The following is an 18,212-nucleotide window of genomic DNA, read 5'->3' on the forward strand; positions in this document are numbered from 1 at the left end:
CACTACCACCAAGAGAGGGAGGGCTGGGCCTCCATGCACAGCTGGGACAGTGACACAGAGCAGGCACAAGGGCGCCTCTGACCCCACCCAACCACCCAAGCATGCTGTAGGGTGGCCATGTCCTGTCAGCCCCATGGCCAGCTCAGATTGTAGGGCTGCTGGCCTGCAGGGACTCGGTGGGGAGTGAGAGCCAGACTCAGGGGCAGTCCCAGGTCACCACACTGTGCTCACTCACCCACCCCCTCGCCCCCATTGGCTCTTCCTGTCCCCGGCAGGCCTCGCTGTCCTGGGCCTGGTGTCCCCTAAGCTAGGCCCCTGTGAGGGTGCTGCTGGGTTGGAGGGAATGCCCTGCTGTGCCCGCTGCCCTGCTGTGCTGCCTGCCCAGTGAAGTCCCCCACAGGGAGCGAGGCCCCTCTGGACCTTTGGCCTTGCAAGTAGAGATGACAGCCCCTCTGAGAGAGCAGCCTGGCACGAGGTCACCACGGTTGTGACATGGGCTGGGCTCCTTCTGTCCATGACAGGGAAGAAGCCTGGCCAGCCAGGAAGGGGATTTGCAGAGTTTGCGCAGGTTCTCCCAGGGTGGCCCTGGCCCCTGGGCAGGGCGTAAGCACTCAGCAGTCTACTGGACACGGGGAGTCCACAGCCCCAGCTGGAGCTTGAGGCAGGGCCCCGGGTGCCGTGAGGCACAGAGGAGTGGTGGCAGGGGTGGGGGGCTCTGGGGACGGTGGGGAGGCGGGACGGCCGTGAGCATGCAGAGTGGCCCTCTGGTGGGCCAGGCTGGCGGGAGGGTGGGGCGAGATCAGGAGGGGGACTCCAGGTCCAGCGAGCCTGGCTCTGAAGGGCTGCCCGGGGGGCGGGGTGTTTGCCAGGTGGGTCTTGGGGGGCGTGGGGCAGGCGAGCCTGGGGGCTCTTCAAGTGCAGCTGGCTGCTGTGGCCCCTCTCTGCCAGGACGGCTGGCCCCTCGAGGACGTGGGCCTCTTTCTCCCTGGTGGGCAGCTGGGTGTCACAAGGACAACCCACCCTGCTGTGAGTGGTGTCCTTGTGCCCCCTGCACGGGGCCAGGGTGTTTGTGGCTTGGTGAAGACCCCAGAGGACGAGAGAGGATGGCGGGAGCGGGGGAGGATTCTCCATGACCTTGTCTGGCAAACCAGGCCTCCTCTGAGCTTGGGCCGCTTGGTTATCAAGACAGGACCCACGATAACCACTGCCCACCTCCTGGCTTCATGGTGGGCCCCACAGAGAGCTGAGGACGGGGAGGCACCTGCCCCGGGTCTCACTGGGACTCCACCTGCAGGGCCCAGTCCCCACAGGGCCCGCTGCCCTGCTGCCCACCAGCCCTGTCCTGGTTAACACGGCCTGGCCCAGTCTGCACAGGGACAGGCCCAGCGGCAGAAGGGAGAGCCAGGCTGAGCAGGCAGGAGTGGCCAGCAAGTGCCTAGCACAGGCCGTCCTCACGCCCTGACCTCCCCCTCCCCCGTTCAGCATGCCCCTGCTGCCCACCATGTGGGTCCTGCTGCTGCTAAGGTAGTCCTGTTGGCGCCATCACGCACCAGGCAGGGGCCTGTCCTGTTCATATCTGCGTTTGGTGGACAGAGGTACAATCTATAGTCCTCTCATCTCTGTTGTCCCAGAACATTCCGTGTTGCCAAATACCCTGGGCTCTAGGACCCTCTGTGGTACAGAGCAGCATGCGAGGCCCTGGCTCCCTGGAGGAGGCCAGTGGGCTGGGCAGCCCGGCCCCTGTCTTGGCTGGCGCAGGGGGAGCCCGCACACCTCAGGTCGGCACACTCTGGCAGGACAGCGTGAGAGAAGCGTAGATGCTCAGGGGCCAGAACAAATCACCCTCTTAATAGATTTTTCCGCTGGAGCGGAGCCCTTGGCTTCAGTGGATCCCCAGTGGGGAAACCAGCACATTTAAAATCATGCCTCTTCATAACACGGCGCGGTCGGCCTGAGGGGCCACCGCTGAGGCTGAGCAGGGGCTGGGCGGGGTGGGAGGTCACGGAGACCCCTGCAACCACGCCCCTCCTCCTTACCTCCACTGAGGTCCTGGGCTTCCATGTGGACCAGGTTGGGGTCAGTGTCCACCCCAGACACAGCCCTGGAAAAGAACAGGTGGAGATGGCATCAGGTGGCCAGCATCAGATCCCCGCACCCCACTGCCTCCTGGCCCTCCTGGGTCTGAGGTCTCTGGCTCTGTGCCTCCCCAAGGGCCTCCTGCTCCTGTGGCAGACGAGGCCTGGCCTCCTGTGGGAGCCTGGTGTGGGGTGTTCTGTCCCCCTCCCATTCACAGGACGGTTTACGAAGCTCACCCTCCTTCACGGGGGCCTTGCTGGCCACCTCAGGAGGCAGCAGCTGGGGCTGCCACGCTCACTCCACAAGTAGGCAGCGCAGAAGAGTGGGTGGCCTGCCCGAGGCCACACAGCCACCACAGACCACCACAGGCCACCTGGGCTCCAGCCAGGACCCAACCTGAGCCGCTGCCTGACCTTTTGCCCTGACCCTTTGCCCCGACTCTGGGTCACTGCCCCGCATGGCTCTGCTCTGTCACCGAGCCCTCCCCCAGGGGTGCCCCAGGGGCTGCCCCAATTCTCATGTGGGGCCCAGGCTTGGGAGGGCAGCCTGCCCGTGTCACCGCCCTGGACAGTTAGCACCAGGCTGTCCCCTGCACCTGGGCTGGACTGTGTGGCCAGGCACATGTCACAGGAAAGCCCACTGAGGCCAGGGAGGTTCTGTCATTTGTCTCAGGCAACGAGGCGCTGACCCTTCAGACTCTGCCTCTGCATGGAGTGTGGCAGTGTGACACAGGCTGGTGGCTCCTGGGCCTTCTTGCGCTGCTCCAGCGCTGTCTCCAGGAGCCCACCCAGGCCCTGGGGTTGGAGACCAGTGACACAGCCCTGTGGGGTTCCTGCCAGTGTCCTCCCTAAGCCCATGTCCACCCTCCCAGGTATGCTCCTATGAATGAGAGGGAGACAGAGGAGAGAGGAGAGTGGGCCTCCCCGGGGCAGGGCCAAGCCCTCACCTGTCCTGACAGCACGCTTGGGGCAGAGCCTCAGGTGCAGGCCCTCCTGGGTGCTCTAGTTACCTACCTCACTCAGGGCAGAGCAGCCCTGGGCACTCGGCTACACCCATTTCACAGATGAGAATTCCAAGGCTCAGGCAGGTGGAAATACGAACCCAAGTCAAGCAGCTCATCACGAAAGATCTATAGCCCAGGACCCGCCACCCAGACCACCTCCTCCATCGCGCATGGAGACAGGGCGGTGCGGCCACAGAGGACAGGAGGGCCCCGCACCTGCCCTTTCCCCAGGCCCTGCCCTGAGCTCTAACAGGCTGCCCTCCCAGGGCACTCTCCTCTGGCCGCTCCCATAGTCACACTGGCCCTGAGACTCCTGGCCATGGGCAGCGCTTTCCCTTGGTTCTCAGCTCCAGGTATGGCAGGGAAGGCAGGTGCCCAGGGCCAGCACAGCTGAACCCTCAGTGAGGAACATCCCCTCTCCGCTCACTCCATCGACATCTGCTGGCTGCCCCTGGACCACTGTTTACTGAAAGCCACGTGCCCCCGGCCACTCCCTGTCAACCTATTGTGTGTACTTAATAAAAACCTGCAGAGCACTCTCTATGTTGGGGTTCAGGATTCAGAGATGAATAAGTCACAGCCTTTGCTCTCCAGGAAAGCAAGGCTAGTAGGGAGGCCACATTTAACAAAACCATCGGCCCATCTGTCTATCTTCCACCCACCCATCCATCCACCTACCCATCCATCCACCCATCCACCCATCCATCCATCCATCCACTCTCTTTCCATCCATCCACTCATCTTTCCATCCATCAACTCATCTATCCACCTATCCACTCATCTTTCCATCCATCCACTCATCTATCCATCCACCCACTCATCCATCCATCCACTCATCCGTCCACCCATCAATCCATTCATCCATTCATCTATTCATCCATCCATCCACTCATTCATCCATCCATGCATTCACACATCCATCCACTCACACATCCATCCACTCATTTATCCACCCATCCATTCACTAGTCTATCCATCCATCCATCCATCACCCATTCACCCATTCATCTATTCACCCATTCATCCATTCACCACCCATCCACCTATCCACTCAACCATCCATCCACCCACCCATCCACCCATCCACTCATCCATCCACTTGTCTATCCATCCAGCCATCCATCGACCCACCCATTCACCCATCCATCCTCCCATCCATTTATCCATCCACCCACCCATCCACTCATCCACCCATCCATCCATCCATTCATCCATCCATCCAGTTACCCACCCACCCATCCATTTACTGAGCACCTACTATGTGCTGATTCTGTGTCAGGTCTGGAAATATAAAGACCTACTTGGCGTCTCCCTGTCCTCAACAGTCACAGTCTGGAAAAATGTCTGAACATTTTTCCCAGGCTCAAAGTCTTTGGGACAGAGGTTGTCAAAACACCATGTCTGCTGGTCACGGAGGCGGGGCTGGTGGTGGTGTGGCTCAGGAAGCAGTCTGTTTGTCACTGAGCAGTGGCACCTGCCACACAGGCAGAGACGGGGAGCTCTCCCCCATCTTGTGGTATGAGAGCAAATCTTCATCCAGGAGAGGGTGGAGCGGGCTCTTGGGGGCTGCAGTCTATTTGGCACAGCACCTAATGGGTGTCCAAGTGCCTTCTTTGGCGAGAAGGAGTGGGAGGAGGAGCCATCCCCCCAACACCTACGCGCTCAGCCCCAAACCACGCGCTTCACAGTCATGACGGTCTGGTCCTCACAGACCGAGCAGGGGTGTCGCCTCTGCTTTATGGATAAGCAGCGGAGGTGGGGGAGGCTTGGGGCGCTAGTTCACTCAAGGTGCCATCCTGGGCTCAGACGGCCGGGCTCCCTCTTGGCCCCGTCCCGCCCCTGTGAGGGAGCCTGAGCACACAGCCACACCAGCGGTGGCCTCGGCTCCCCAGTCCTGAGCTGCCGGGCTCCCGGCTCTCGTGGGAATCCAGGGGGCCTGCTGGCCGCCCGGGGCCCTGTAAGAGGCCAAAGAAGGGGGAGCAGAGGCACATCCCAAGTGGCACCTCGCTGGTCTCCGGGGAGCCAGGACAGGGTCGGAATCCATGCTGCCCCCAGTGCCCGCCCAGCAGGGGGAGCGTGAGTCGGAAGAGAGCTGAGCCCAGGTCCTGCGTCTCCCACACCAAGCTCCTCGGTGGCGGCTGTGTGCACACTCCCGCTTCAGCCTCCGCCTCCCAAGACCCCCAGGAAACTCGAGCCTGAGCCGCGGTCCTGCTTGCCCTGGATGTCCAGCCAGCCCCACTGCGCAAACCCCTTCCCACCCGCCACACCCGCTCTCAAGACACGTGCCCAAGACAAACTGAGGTCACTTCCTGGCCGTCGCTCCCTTCCCTGCAGCACTCCCATGGCCCCTGAGACAGACTTGTCCCCACAGAGTGCCATCCCTGGCAGCCCCTTCCCGTCACTGATAGCCCATGTGGCCGTCCCTTCAGACCTCAGCTGCTCCCAGCCTGTGGCACCACCGACCCCATGGCTCCACCTCTCCAGGGAGCAGGGGCCACCAGGTGGCCTGAGTGGAGCCGGGTGCACAGGGAGGGCCCCCTGTGGGTCTGACGGGCAGGATGTGGTGGTGCGATGGCAGCTGGTGGGACACCCTGGAGTCCTCGGGATTCCAAGCCCAGGAGAGCCAGCACCGTCCCCTGGCCCCGGGGGACGCTGCATGTCCAGGCGGGGTGCACGGGGCTCCTGGGCCCAGAAGGGAGGTTCCTCCCTCGTCTCTTCTGAGTCAGGGAGACAGGGCTCCCCTGGCAGAGTCCTCGGCCAGCAGATGGGAGCTTGGCCTCAGTCTGGCCACCACCTGTCGAGGGGGCGGGGACACTCCTGCTCTCTGGTGTCTCCTGTGCTGACTCAGGCGCTTCCTCTTTTCCTCCCTCCCACGTCCCTCTCCACAGACCAGTGCACAGCGGCCCTGAGGCCTGGTCCTGCCCAGGGACCCTTGGCTGTGAACAAGGCCCAGGCAGAGCCTGGCCGGCTCAGGGAACAGGCACGGCCTGGCGGCCCCCTCGTCATCGAGATGCCTGAAGACGGAACTTGGGAAGGTGCCCGGCCTGGTCCTGCAGCATTGTTAGAACAGATGGCTCCTGGGCCAGCGGCCTCGGAGAGGGCAGGAGCTGCCAGAGCCCCCTCCAAACGCCCCAGCTGCGGCCCTGGGACGCCCCCTCCTGCCCCTTCCTCTTTCTGCTGACAGAGGCGCTCTGTCCCCACCTGGGCCAGCACTGGGGCTGAGGAAGAGGAAGGCTGAGCCTGTCCCTGGGTGAGCTTGGGGACAAGGAGGGAGAAGACAGAAGCATCTGGTGAGGGGCTGGGGGTGACCTCCCAGCAGAGGAGTCAGAGCTGTGACCACTGGCCATGGTCAGTCACACCCAAGGCCCGTGGCCGCTACTGAGGGCATCGTGACTAGGATGGGTGCCCTCGTCTCCCTGAGTCAGTTTCCCCCCTGCAACTGGAGGGGAGGTCGATGGGGGCTGGGCTGGGGACTCCCCAGGAGGATGCTCTCAGACCCTGGTCCAGGGCCTGGTGGATGGTCACAGGGCAGCTGCTGGCGGCCACTATGACGGTTTCATTCCAGGAGAGCCGGAGGCGAGGGAGGGCCAGAGGCAGAGGGCTGTGTCCACAAGGTGCCCCTCGGGCTCGCCTGTGTGCACCTCACAAAGCGCTAACAGCCTGGGCTTGAGGCAGCACGCGGGGCCTCGACGATCCCTGCCGTCAGTTCAAGGACAAAGAGCCCTTGGAGATGCTGTCCAACAGGGGGCTGCGCGCCTGCTACTCCAGGAGAGGGCCCCGGCCGGGCCCAGCGTCTGGCGAGATTGGCTGTCACCCCGAGCTCCCTGAGAAACTTGGGGGAGGACACTCTGATTTGCCGGGGATCAGAGCCTGTTTGAACTGTCGCCAATTTCCCTTCTGGTGTCTGAGGGCCACTTCCTCTCTCTGGCCAGAGGTCTCTGCCAGCCAGGCCAGGGCTGGGGCGCCCCAGGGCCTGGCCCCGGCCCCAGGCTGGTCCCAGGGCTGCAGAGCCCTACCAGCTCCCCAGGCGGACCCTGGTCTCCCCTCCTGGGCACCCTCAGGGCCCATAGGTCCCCTCCTACAGCTGCTCTGGGTCCTGAGAGTTGCCCTCAGTGACAAGGCCAGTGACTGAAGGCCCAGCCCTGGCTTCTGAGGTGGAACAAGGCCCTCCCCTGGGCAACATGAAGAGGCAGCGTCACCTCCCCAGAGAGCAAAGGGCACCAGCGCAGGAGCCCGACCCGTTCAGTCCTCGCAGGCCAGGAAGCGAGTCCCAATGTTGCCATCAGCATGAAGCCACCAACAGGGCAGGAGGGAAGGGGACGCTCCACAGGGCTCTGTGCTGGGGACAGGGCGGGCCTGGCTGGGAGGCCAGGGCACGTATGAGCCGAGGAGGGGCATGAGAGCACACGCACACACACACACACACGTGCACACACATACACACAGATGCATACACAGTGCACACACATGCACATGTACACATGTGCATACACCACACACAGGCACACATGCACGAATAGACATGCACAGACACGCACACAGATGTACACACATTTGCACACACACCACACACGTACACGCAGATGCACATACATGCACATATACACATGTCCACACACCACACACAGACACACATGTATGCACAGACATGCACAGAGATGTACACACACACACACAGCAGAGCCACAGGTGGGACTACATGAGGTGACTGTGCATCTCAACAGGCGTCAAATCAGAAGAGCATGTGGGCCTGTGGCCGTGGCTGGAGGAGGGCGCGGGCTCCCGTCAGCTGCCCGGGACTGGGTGAGTGCTGGTTCTGCCCGTGCCTGGCTCTGCCTCCAGCAGACCCTCCCAGAGCGTCAGGGCAGCCTCCCTGGGGCGGAGAGCCTGGGCTGAGCCTGGGAGGCCCTGAGCAGCTCCAGGAGCTAATGCCTTCGCGAGCTGGAGCCCTGAATGCAGGTCCCCTGTCCCCTTCCCCTACGTGGCTCTTCAGCAGGCCAGGGTGGGCATGCCTCTGGGTCAGGGTTGCACGCTGACCTGGCTCCTAGGCACCCCACAGAGGCCGAGCAGGGCCACTAGCTGGGCTGTGGAAGCCCAGGCACCTGGCAGGCAGGAGATTGGGCCCCAGGCGCAGGCCCCAGCGGCCCGCGGGCCCCGGAGGCTGCGCGGCAGCTCCCAAGCAGGGCTGAGTTAGGATGGTCAGGAGGAGGAGCCAGGCAGTGCCCATGGGTGTAGGCACTGGGCCAGGGCCCTGCACATCATAACCCTCTCCACTGAGGACAACCAGGGCCCAGGAGACGCCCAGGCACACAGAGCTGGGCAGCTGGTTCACAGGTGCAAACAGGACTCGAGGGACGCCAGACCCTGGGCCTGCAGCGGGGCCACACTGCCCTCAGGAGCAGAGGCCAGGAGGCCCCCCAGGTTAGGAGGTGCAGTGGGGACAGGGCAGGGGCCCCAGGGGACAGGGCTCTCACCAGAACACATGGTCTTTGGTCACGCGCTCTTGCAGAAGCGTCCACTTCTTCCCCAGGTCAGACGACACGTAGAGCTTCAGGCAGAAACAGAGAAACCACAGTTTGGTCGTGACATCAGAAGTGAGCCGGGGACAGGGTGGGGACAGCCGGCCTGAGAGTGGCCCGCAGGACGCCCCTGTGCTGTCGGCTCTCTCCTGCAGACACAGGAAGTGTGCCCAGGGTGGGGACAGCCCTCACACAGAGCAGCTCCTGCCCAGGCCTCCTGCAGGAGCCAGGGGTGAGGACCCCAGGTGGAAACCCAGGAGCCCTCCCAGAGGAGGTGCGCTGACCGCAGGAGAGCGTTGACAGCACCCACAGAAGAGGAATGGGGGCAGGAGGAGAAAGAGGGGGCAGGAGGGGACAGGAGGGAGGGGAAGGCATGTGGAGGGGCGTGCTGCCAGCGCCCAGGGCTGCAGGAGTGGGAGGAGGTCAGGGCGTGGAGGGGACCCAGGGCTGGGGCTCTGTGCAGCTGCTGGCCTGGTCCAGGCGCCTCCACCCTGCAGGGTGGACGGCACGACGTTCTCCTGCAGTGGACTTGACCTTCACATTGTGTTTGAGCTTGAGGGTCAGGCTGATGGAGGGCAGGGCACGTGCTAGGCCTCCCAGTCAAGGCCCTGCTCCTACAGGGGGCAGATTCTCAGCTCCTGTCTCCTCCTAGTGACCACTGCTGGCCTCTACCCCAGGAGGGTCATGGCTGGGTGCCCTGAGCACCCAGTCACGGGGCAGCCCCCCGGGTGTGCCTTGCTCTGCAAATGTCTGCCATGCGAGGGAGCCCGAGGTTCAACACTCATGGAGCGCACCAAGCCAGGAGAGGCCTGCAGGGGGACGGCGTGTCCTGCATGTCCAGGCCTCCCCACGTCCCAGTGGACCCTGCAGATTTTTCAGCCCCTGCCGAACACCCCCAGCTGAGGCGGGTAAGCCAGGGTGGGAGGGCGTGGCCAGGAGGCATGGCTGGGGCTGGAGGCAGGGAGTCCTCTGGCCTGGCCTGGCCTGGTGGACGGGAGGCAAAGGGCGAGAGGCCTGTTTAGGGATGGGGCAGGCCCTGGGAGGAGTGGAACAGGCAAGAAAGTGATAGGGTCCTCGGTTCTGTGCCCTGGGGGCAGGGATGGGGACGGCCCTGGTCCCCAGGACCTCACCATAAGACCCTGGAGGCAGCCCCTCCAGCCTGTCCTAACTGAGTGCTTTTGCCCTGGTAATGACCCTGGAATCAAAGCCCTGCTTCTTTAACTCTGGAGCCACATGCAGAAAATAGCCATGGCCATAAGACTTTCCTCCCGAGCGGCTAAGTCATTGCCCAGCTAACACTCTGTGGCCCCCAGATGCCCTATGGATTCTCACACAATCACCCTGCCTGCGCCCAGCCGTCCATGCTAACCAGTTGCTGCCTCACGTGGTGGCCTCTGGGCCTTTGCACGTGTGATCCCTCTGCCTGGGACAGCATCCTTCCTCTCTCCGCCACCCAGGAAACCCCAGCCCTTCAGAGGAGCCTCCTCCCCACCTGACGCTCTGCAGACAACAGCCCACATTTCCTGGTCTGTCATCCAGGTGCTGAGTGGCTGCCGGGGCCCCTTTCCACGGAACCTCCCTCTGATGGAGGGAGAGACCACAAGGAAGCAGCCAGGTCCCCGAGCATGCAGGTGCCTCCCCACGGCCAGGGTTCCGTCTGGCTGCTCCCTGCACTGGCTGCTCTGCCAGACCGAGGGGACGGCCAGAGCACTGTGCCTCAGAGCCGCAGAGCTGGGCTCAAACAACGCAGTCGCTCCCAGTCCTGGAGGCCAGAAGTCCACGGCCAAGAAGTGGCAGGACAGGCTCCTCCCTCCTGGGTGTGTGGATGCAGTCTCCCCCGTGTCTGCACATGGTGGTCCCTCTGGTTGTCTGTCCTGGTCTCCCCTTCTCATGAGGATGCCAACCAGACAGGATGAAGCTCCCCACTAGTGACCTTGCTTTACCTTACCAACCTCTGTGAAGAGGCCCACACACAGTCACAGACCAAGGTCCTGGGGTCAGGGCTCAGCACACGGACCTTGGAGGACATAGTCCTGGCACGAGCGCCACCAGCACCAGGTCCTCTGCAGTCCTGGCCCCTCCCAGCGCCTGGGTCTGTCAGAGCACGCCCCTCGGAAGCCTCTTCCAGGAGGGGCATTTCATGTCCCACTTCTCTGCACACGGCACGCTGCCCATGCTCTGCTCACCCTGGGCACAGAGCTGAGCCCGGGCCTTCGTGGCCAGGTGCACGGGTGTTTTGTGGGTGAGTGGACACGTTTGGCTCCAGGGCAGGAGCTCATAGGCCTGCTCTGTGAAGGGCCAGCCTTGCCGGCCGAGCTGTCTCTAGACCAGTCACCCATCTCACTCTGGGAAGAGCGCGGTGGCCAGAGGCGGCACACAGGCCAGTGGGTGGCTACTGGCCATCATGAGGACAGGCGGCACAGCCTCTGTGCGCTGACCCCTGCTCGGGGCACGTGATGAGAAACCACCACCTTTGGCACTTAGAGGGCGTAAGTCTCACGAGGACAAGGAGCCCCTGTGTCCCTTCAAACGGGCCCGTCCGAGGCAGAGCTCAGCCATATCCACAGCAGGCAGGGGACGTCCTCGTCTGTCTGGGCCTGTGAGCACCTGGCAGCAGCCGTGGTCGTGAGGGGCCAGGAGCTGAGGTACATGTGTCACCTGCTCCTCATTTAACACACTCACCCACACATGCACACGGACACGCACACACATGTGCGTGCACACATCCACGCACACACCCACACACCCACGCACACACCCACACACACACACACACACACACACCCACGACATGAACTGTGAGCACGGCTCCCTCTCTGCAGACGCAGAACCCGAGGCTCAGGGAAACAGGCCGCTGCCCAAGGTCGCGTAGTGATCTCCGCCTGGCAGACCTGTTTGCAGAGCGATCAGTGGCTGAGCAGCCCAGGAAGGTGACCGGTCACCCGAGCCCGCCCTCTGGTCGGCTGCATGACTCAGGCCCTTTGTGACTCAGTTTACCCATCTGTAAGCCAGGAGAGCCCTGCTCAGAGCCGCAGTCAGTGGACCAAGTACCAGTCCACAGCATTGTCCCTGGGAGCCCGTGACAGAGCCTCCGTGTCAACAAAGCCATCGTCACTGTCGTCACCGCCTTTGCTCCTGTATCTGATGCCCCCCAAGGACTTCGTGGAGCATTTCCAATTCAGTCTCACGGGAGATGATTTTACAATCCACCATCCACTGCTTCAGAAATAGAACTTTCTGCTTAATAAACAGCAAACACCAGCAATAAACAGGGATAAGCACCCGGGGACATCGCAGTCCCCACAGCCCAACTGCACAGCTCCTGTCCGCGGGGCGCAGGAAGCAGGAGGTACTGTGTGGCGGCACCTGCCGTGTGGCGGCCAGAAGGTGGGAGGGCAGAGAGGACAGGGTCGGCAGGCGGTGCACACAGAGGCCCGGGCGCTCCCGGCGGCTGGACACGGCTGGCGGCACTCGGACCCGGTCACCCTGCACAGCGGGAAGCCGCCAGCCCCACAGTGCTCAGACTCCCTTTCCTTGGAGACTAGCTTGGGGACGCCCCCACGATGCCACAGTGGGATGAGGCCTTTCCTGCCCTTGGCTTTTCTGGGGGCAGCAGGGGAGGGGAGAGGCCATGGGTGAGTGGGGCTGGCTCTGGGCCCGAGTCTGGCTGGGCTGCAGGGGCAGGGGCAGTGTCCACTTGGGCTGCCTGGATCTCAGCCCCAGCCCTGCGTTCATGACATTGGAGGCCCACCTTCCTGACAGGCAGAGGCTGAAGGTCATGGGGTGTCCAGCTGCAGGCTCCGGGAGCACCCTTGAGGGCCCAGACTGAAGCCCCATCCGCTCCACCAGCCTTTAGAGAGCACCCAACGCTGCCCTCTGGAGCCCCTTTCTGCCCAAACACCCAGAGTGACACCCTGTCCCTGCGGAGCCCCAGCAGAGGCCAGTGGTCAGAGCGAAATGAACAAGATCGTTCTGTCACCCGGGTCCTGAAGGCTGGGGTCAGAGAGAGCTGCAGACTGCTGCTGATCCTGAGTCCCTGCCAGCAACCCGGTGCCCAGTGAGACGTCCGGCCTCTTACCCCACACTACAAGGGCTGCCCCTTTGCACTGGCCTTCACTTGACAGGATGCCCACAGACCCTGCCAGGGCTGGAGCACAGCAGTGTCCTCTCGCCTCCCCCTTTCCCCATGGTCACCTTTATGCTCTGAAGCTGCCCTAGAAGGGATGCACCTGAGCCCCGGGCAGTGTCCCCCAGTGAGTCCTCCCTGACGGCCCACCCCTAGCCGTGCTGGCTCCTCTGAGTTCCTGGAAGGAAACCTACATCTCGGTGGTGGGAAGGGAAGGAAAACCCCAAGGTGTAAAGTCCAGCCTAAGGGTGTCCAGCTCCGGTGCCCACAGCTCTGCCCACAAGCGGCCGAGGCCCCAGCATAGGGAGCACCCATGGGCCACGCGTGCAGCGTCACGGAGAGCTGGCCCAGGAAGGGCGGCCAGGCCTACCCCCATCCCAGCAGCCTCACGAGTTTCCGAGTCTGGGAAGAAGACCACACCGGGCTGTCCCCAAGGAAACCTGTCCAGGCCCCAGGTAAGGCCGCCTGGGAGGGCCCCATCAAAGTGACACAGTGAGGGTCTGAGGAGGGTGGGAGGTGGGGTCAGCCAGGGTGAGGGGAGGACACAGGGGAGGAAGGGGCTCCCGTCAGTGCCCACCTGCCCACCCTGCTGACTCTGGGCTCGGCATGTGACGCACTTTGGTAGACACCGTGTGCAACAGGTCCAAGCCAGCACACAGAGGCTGCCTGTGCCCGGGGGCCTCTGCCCATCATGAAGAGAGCGCCAGCCCAGGGAGAATCAGTGGAGCAAGACCCTGTGCCCAGGAGCCACGTCTACAACCCCACAGCCCAGTGGAATTAGAGATCTTTAAAACCTCATAAAGTCCCCAAACCTAAAGCCTTGCTGTCACTGTTATTAATTCCCACCGATTTCTCGTTCTTTTACAACCTTAAATAAGCCTCTTTACTCCCCTTTTCTTTTCTTACTCACAGAAAAGAGCCAAGGAAAAGAACCAAGATTTCAGCTCCATTAATTTTTCAGGGCACCGTGAATTAAAGAGCCATCGCGACGCAGGGAAATGGGTCTCCGAGGTTGTGCTCGGCTAGGATTATGGGGAGGCCAAGTCGCGCTGTTAACACCCACAAGCACACGCCGGCCGAGCAAGGTGCTGGGAGCAGAGGCGGCCCCAAGGCCAGGAGATGTGGGACTCCAGACCTTGGCAAGGAGACCAGGCCCTGTGGACAGCTAGGCTCAGTCCAGCCAGGAGCCTCTCTAAGCAGGTCTCTGCCCTGGCTGATCCCTCCTGGCAGCCATCTGTCTTTTATCTAACCGACCTCCACCAGTTCATTCATTCACCTATCTCCCTCCCACTCATACACCAAGAGCCCATCCAGCCAACGCTACACCACCCACCCATCCACCCTGATCCACTCATCCACACACATATTCACCACCTCATCCAGGTGTACTCCCGCTGTCTACCACCTTCCCACCACAACCCACTCATGAATCTACCATCCATCCACCCACCCATCCATCCATCCTTCCATCCATCCACCCATCCATCCATCCATCCCTACATCCACCCATCCATCCATCCATCCCTACATCCACCCATCCACCCACCTATCCATCCATCCATCCATCCATCCCTACATGCACCCATTCACCCATCCATCCATCCCTACATCCACCCATCCACCCACCTATCCATCCATCCACCCACCCATCCACACACTCACCCACTCATCCTTCCATCCATCCACCCATCCCTCCATCCATCCCTACATCCACCCATCCACCCACCTATCCATCCATCCACCCACCCATCCACACACTCACCCACTCATCCTTCCATCCATCCACCCATCCCTCCATCCACCCATCCCTCCATCCACCCATCTATCCATCTATCATCCATCCATCCACTCACCTACCCATCCACTCACCCACCCACCCATTCATTCATTCACTTATTCATCCGTCTACCCATCCTCCCATCCAACTGTCCATCTACCCATCCACCCACCCATCCATCCATCCATCCACGCATCCAACTGTCCATCCACCCATCCACCCACCCACCCATTCAACCCTCCCTCTCTCCCTTCCTCTATCCACAGGACCCCAGAGGGCAGGCAGGTGGGGGCACAGGTTGCAAAGGGAGGCTGCTGCCCTGAGTGGCCTCTACCTGCCCCCCAGACCCCTGCTGCCCTTTCCCCCTTTCGCTGGTGGGGGCCTGGCCTGTTCAGGGGCAGCACTTCCTCCCTCCGATACCTGGTTGTCACCCACGAGTGGCCCCAGCAGAAGACTGGTGGGAAGGAAGAGAGGGGCTGGGACAACATTCCTCCTGTCCCTGACCGTCCAGCCACAGTGGGCATGACGAGAAGACAAAAGTGGCTTCACCAAAGCCAAGTCCTAATCCCTAGAACCTGGACCGCTACCTTATGGGGCAAACAGGACTTTGCAGATGTGATTGTTAAGATGCAAAGATGACCTTGGGCTGCCGGGGACGGGGCTCCATGTGAACGAGGGATGGCAGGAGATATCTCCCACACAGCACCTGCACACACACACACACAGGCACACACACGCGCACACGCGCACACACAGTGGGTGTTGTGCAGATGGAGCAGGGAGGTTTAGAAGGGGGGGCTTGGCAGCCTCAGGAACCAGCACAGGCCAGGCCAGGTTCTCCCTGGAGTCCAGAGGAGCGCGGCCCTGCGGCACCTGGATCTCAGTGCAGTGAATCTGACTTCATCCTGGGAGAGGCCAGTTTTGTCACAGTTACACCGAGCCAGACAGTCTCTGGTCACTGGTCACAGTGGCTGCAGGAAGCTGACCAAGGCCTCCTCCCCAGCCCTGGCTCCTCCTCTGGGCCTGTCCCGCCCAGTGACCTCTCCCCGCACAGCCTCCAGGAGCTGGGTGGGCCGGCTCTCCTACACCAGCAGGGGCTCTCCTACCCCTGGGCCAGCTTCCAGGTCCTGTGAAGGGCTGGGCACCTGCCTCGCTCCCTGCTGTGGGGAGGCACCCTTGTTCCCGGCAGGGCCTGGAGGACATGCTCCCAAGGAGCGGAGGCTTCTCTGAAATGCGGGACACCTGGCTCCTGTTAGTGAAGGTGGACGCGCATCCCAGGCAGAGGGAAAGGGCACAGGAGGTGTGCGGAGCATTCTGGAAGTAGGGGAGGGCCCTAATGGCTAGTGTGTGGGGAGAGACAGAGTGCAACAATGCGGTGGCCAGCTGTGACCGACTGACCCCTCCCCAGGCCTCTGTGCCCAGTGCCCGCTCACCTCCACCTTCCTGAGTCCCCACAACAGTCAGGCAGCTGTCACTCCCCACACTGACACTCCCCACGCTGACACGGGCCACATGCCTGTGACTAGAGTCTGGGCCTCACAACCCCGAAGAGGCTCCTCCTGCACCAGCCTGGGTGTCTGAGTCCCACTGAGGGAGAAGGCTGCTTCTGAGCTGACATTTGTCCAATAGGGTGCCCCACCCATGGGCCTGCGGCAGGTGTCCCTGCCCCGTTGCGCCCCTGTGCCCCCTTACCTTGCTCTCCTTGGTGTAGGCGAGGACCTTGTCCTCCTCCTTGGGGTGGAAGATGAGGGTCTCCACCAGGAAGGCTATCGGCTGCTTCTGGAAGGTGGCGCCCTCGTCGGTGCTCAGGAAGAGGCTCTGCTCGCGGTCGCTGAGCGAGGAGCTCACCAGGATGATCTGCAACACAGGGCAGCATGAGCCTCCCCATGGCAGAACACTGGTGCCCACCCTGTGCCCAGCGCTGGCCCGTGGCGCACCGGATGCCCGCCCTGTCTCGACGCTGAGGCTGGGCCGTGGACCTCTGCCACGAGTGAGACCCCAGCTCCGGGGAGCCCAGCAGGCGGGCGCGTCACTGGGTACGCTGACCTGGGGCCTGGAGGGGGCGGAGCAGCGGGGGTGGACGGGAGGGCGTGACGGACACAGGGGCTGTGCAGAAGGGGACACTGACGGGGCCGAGGACCGGGCTCTGACAGGCTGAGGGGCTGAGGGGGCCTGAGGGGAGGGGCAGCAGGGTCCGGGTTCTGTTGGCAAGAGGGCCACAGTGGGTCCAGCGTGTCCCCTAGAAGGACGTCCATGCCCTGGCCCCACACCTGGGAACGTGACCCTATGCAACGTGGTCATGACCTCAGTCAAGACCCTCCTGCGTCAGGGTGGCCAGGCCAATGACTGGTGTCCTCCTAAGATGACCAGATGGACACAGATATGAGAGGGGGCCACCTCTGAGTCCTGGATGCCCATGGACTGCCCAGGACACCAGGAAAAGGCAGAGAGTGGACAGTCCTGTGAGCCTCCCGAGGAGCTGGCTCGCTCACACCGTGTCCTGGACGTCAGCCTCCAGGCCAGGGGACAGGAGTTCCCAGCTGGGGGCTCTGGAGAGGTGGCCACGGGACAGTTCTACAGCACATGGGAGCCTGGGACAAGGAGGTTGTCACCTGCTCTACATTCCCTCATGTCCATGTGGCTTAGTAGACATGGGCCCCCAAGGTGGCCTGCAGGCCTGGGCCCTGGCTGGGGCTTTGGTGGCTTAGTCAGACTGGGGATGTCCATGTCCTTCCACCTGCCATTTCCACTCCGTGCGTCACTGCAGTGGTTGGAGTGACCGGTGGTGACACCCTTAGGAGGGGCCCAGGCACCAGGAGCACCCTCCTCTCCAAGGCCTCCTACAGGGACGCTGCAGCAGGCCTGCTCTGTGGTGCCAGGACACGCCCTGTGAGTGGCCAGCACCTGGGTGGGCAGCCGGGCAGCTCCACCCCTGGCTTCCATTTCAGCTTCCTGCTCATTCACTGAGTCCTGGGGCACTGGCGTCCCTGGGCTGCATGGGACTCTCTTTGGTCTCACAGAGGGGCAGGAAGGGACAGCCAGCCTAGTGCTCACACCCTGGTGACGGGCAGGCCCAGAGGTGGAAGAAGGACATGGACATCCAGTCCAAAGTAACACTGCCAGGGTCCCCAGGCGTGGCGGGTCCCAGAGCCATGGGGTTCAACACCCGGCAGCACAGGGGGCCGATAGGGCGAGGCTGGCCCCTGCTGGCTGGACTCCGTGTCCACCCTGCAACTTCACCCCACTGCCCACTCCACCCGCCAGCCGCTGCGGCCCACTCCCTCAGCCCCGCGCCTCACTTCCTCTCCCTCCCGGCTGCTCACAGCGGGCAGACATCCACCCCTGGACAGCACCGTAGGCATCCTGGGAGCCTCCTGCCTCCCCTGTGTGCAGGGCCTGGCACTAGGTGGGTGCTACGACCCCGTAAATGGGTCTGGGAACCTCAGCACACACCAGGGCTGCGGCGCAGGGTGGCCTCTCCACCACAGCCTGTGTCTGCCCCGCCCATCCCCTCCGGCAGGCCCAGGGCTCTACCAGGGGACCCCGAGGTGAGAGGAAGGAAAGAAGGGCTGGCCAGGCGCCAGCCATCGGCTCGGAGCTATTTTGGGCCTCACAGTTGGAAGAGCAAGCAGGAGCGCGGGGAGGGGTGGGGGCTGGCGGGCAGGGCTGTGGAGCCCAGGAAGTCACCAACCAGCCGCAGGCAGAGGCTGG

General features: G+C 62.8%; 1 protein-coding gene across 1 annotated transcript in view; it reads right to left on the reverse strand.

The window, feature by feature from the left end:
* Positions 1 to 1,661: 1,661 nt before the first annotated feature.
* Sorcs2 (sortilin related VPS10 domain containing receptor 2) overlaps positions 1,662 to 18,212 on the reverse strand; it is a 291,097-nt gene continuing 274,546 nt past the window's right edge. The window contains exons 4-7 of the mRNA XM_077110199.1: positions 16,194 to 16,358; positions 8,554 to 8,627; positions 2,037 to 2,101; positions 1,662 to 1,789 (exon numbers count right to left, since the gene is read on the reverse strand). Of these exons, the coding sequence (XP_076966314.1) occupies positions 1,662 to 1,789; positions 2,037 to 2,101; positions 8,554 to 8,627; positions 16,194 to 16,358 (432 nt within the window). The remainder of the gene's footprint in view (positions 1,790 to 2,036; positions 2,102 to 8,553; positions 8,628 to 16,193; positions 16,359 to 18,212) is intronic.

This window comes from Callospermophilus lateralis, chromosome 8 (assembly GCF_048772815.1).
Source record: "Callospermophilus lateralis isolate mCalLat2 chromosome 8, mCalLat2.hap1, whole genome shotgun sequence".
Taxonomy (NCBI): domain Eukaryota; kingdom Metazoa; phylum Chordata; class Mammalia; order Rodentia; family Sciuridae; genus Callospermophilus; species Callospermophilus lateralis.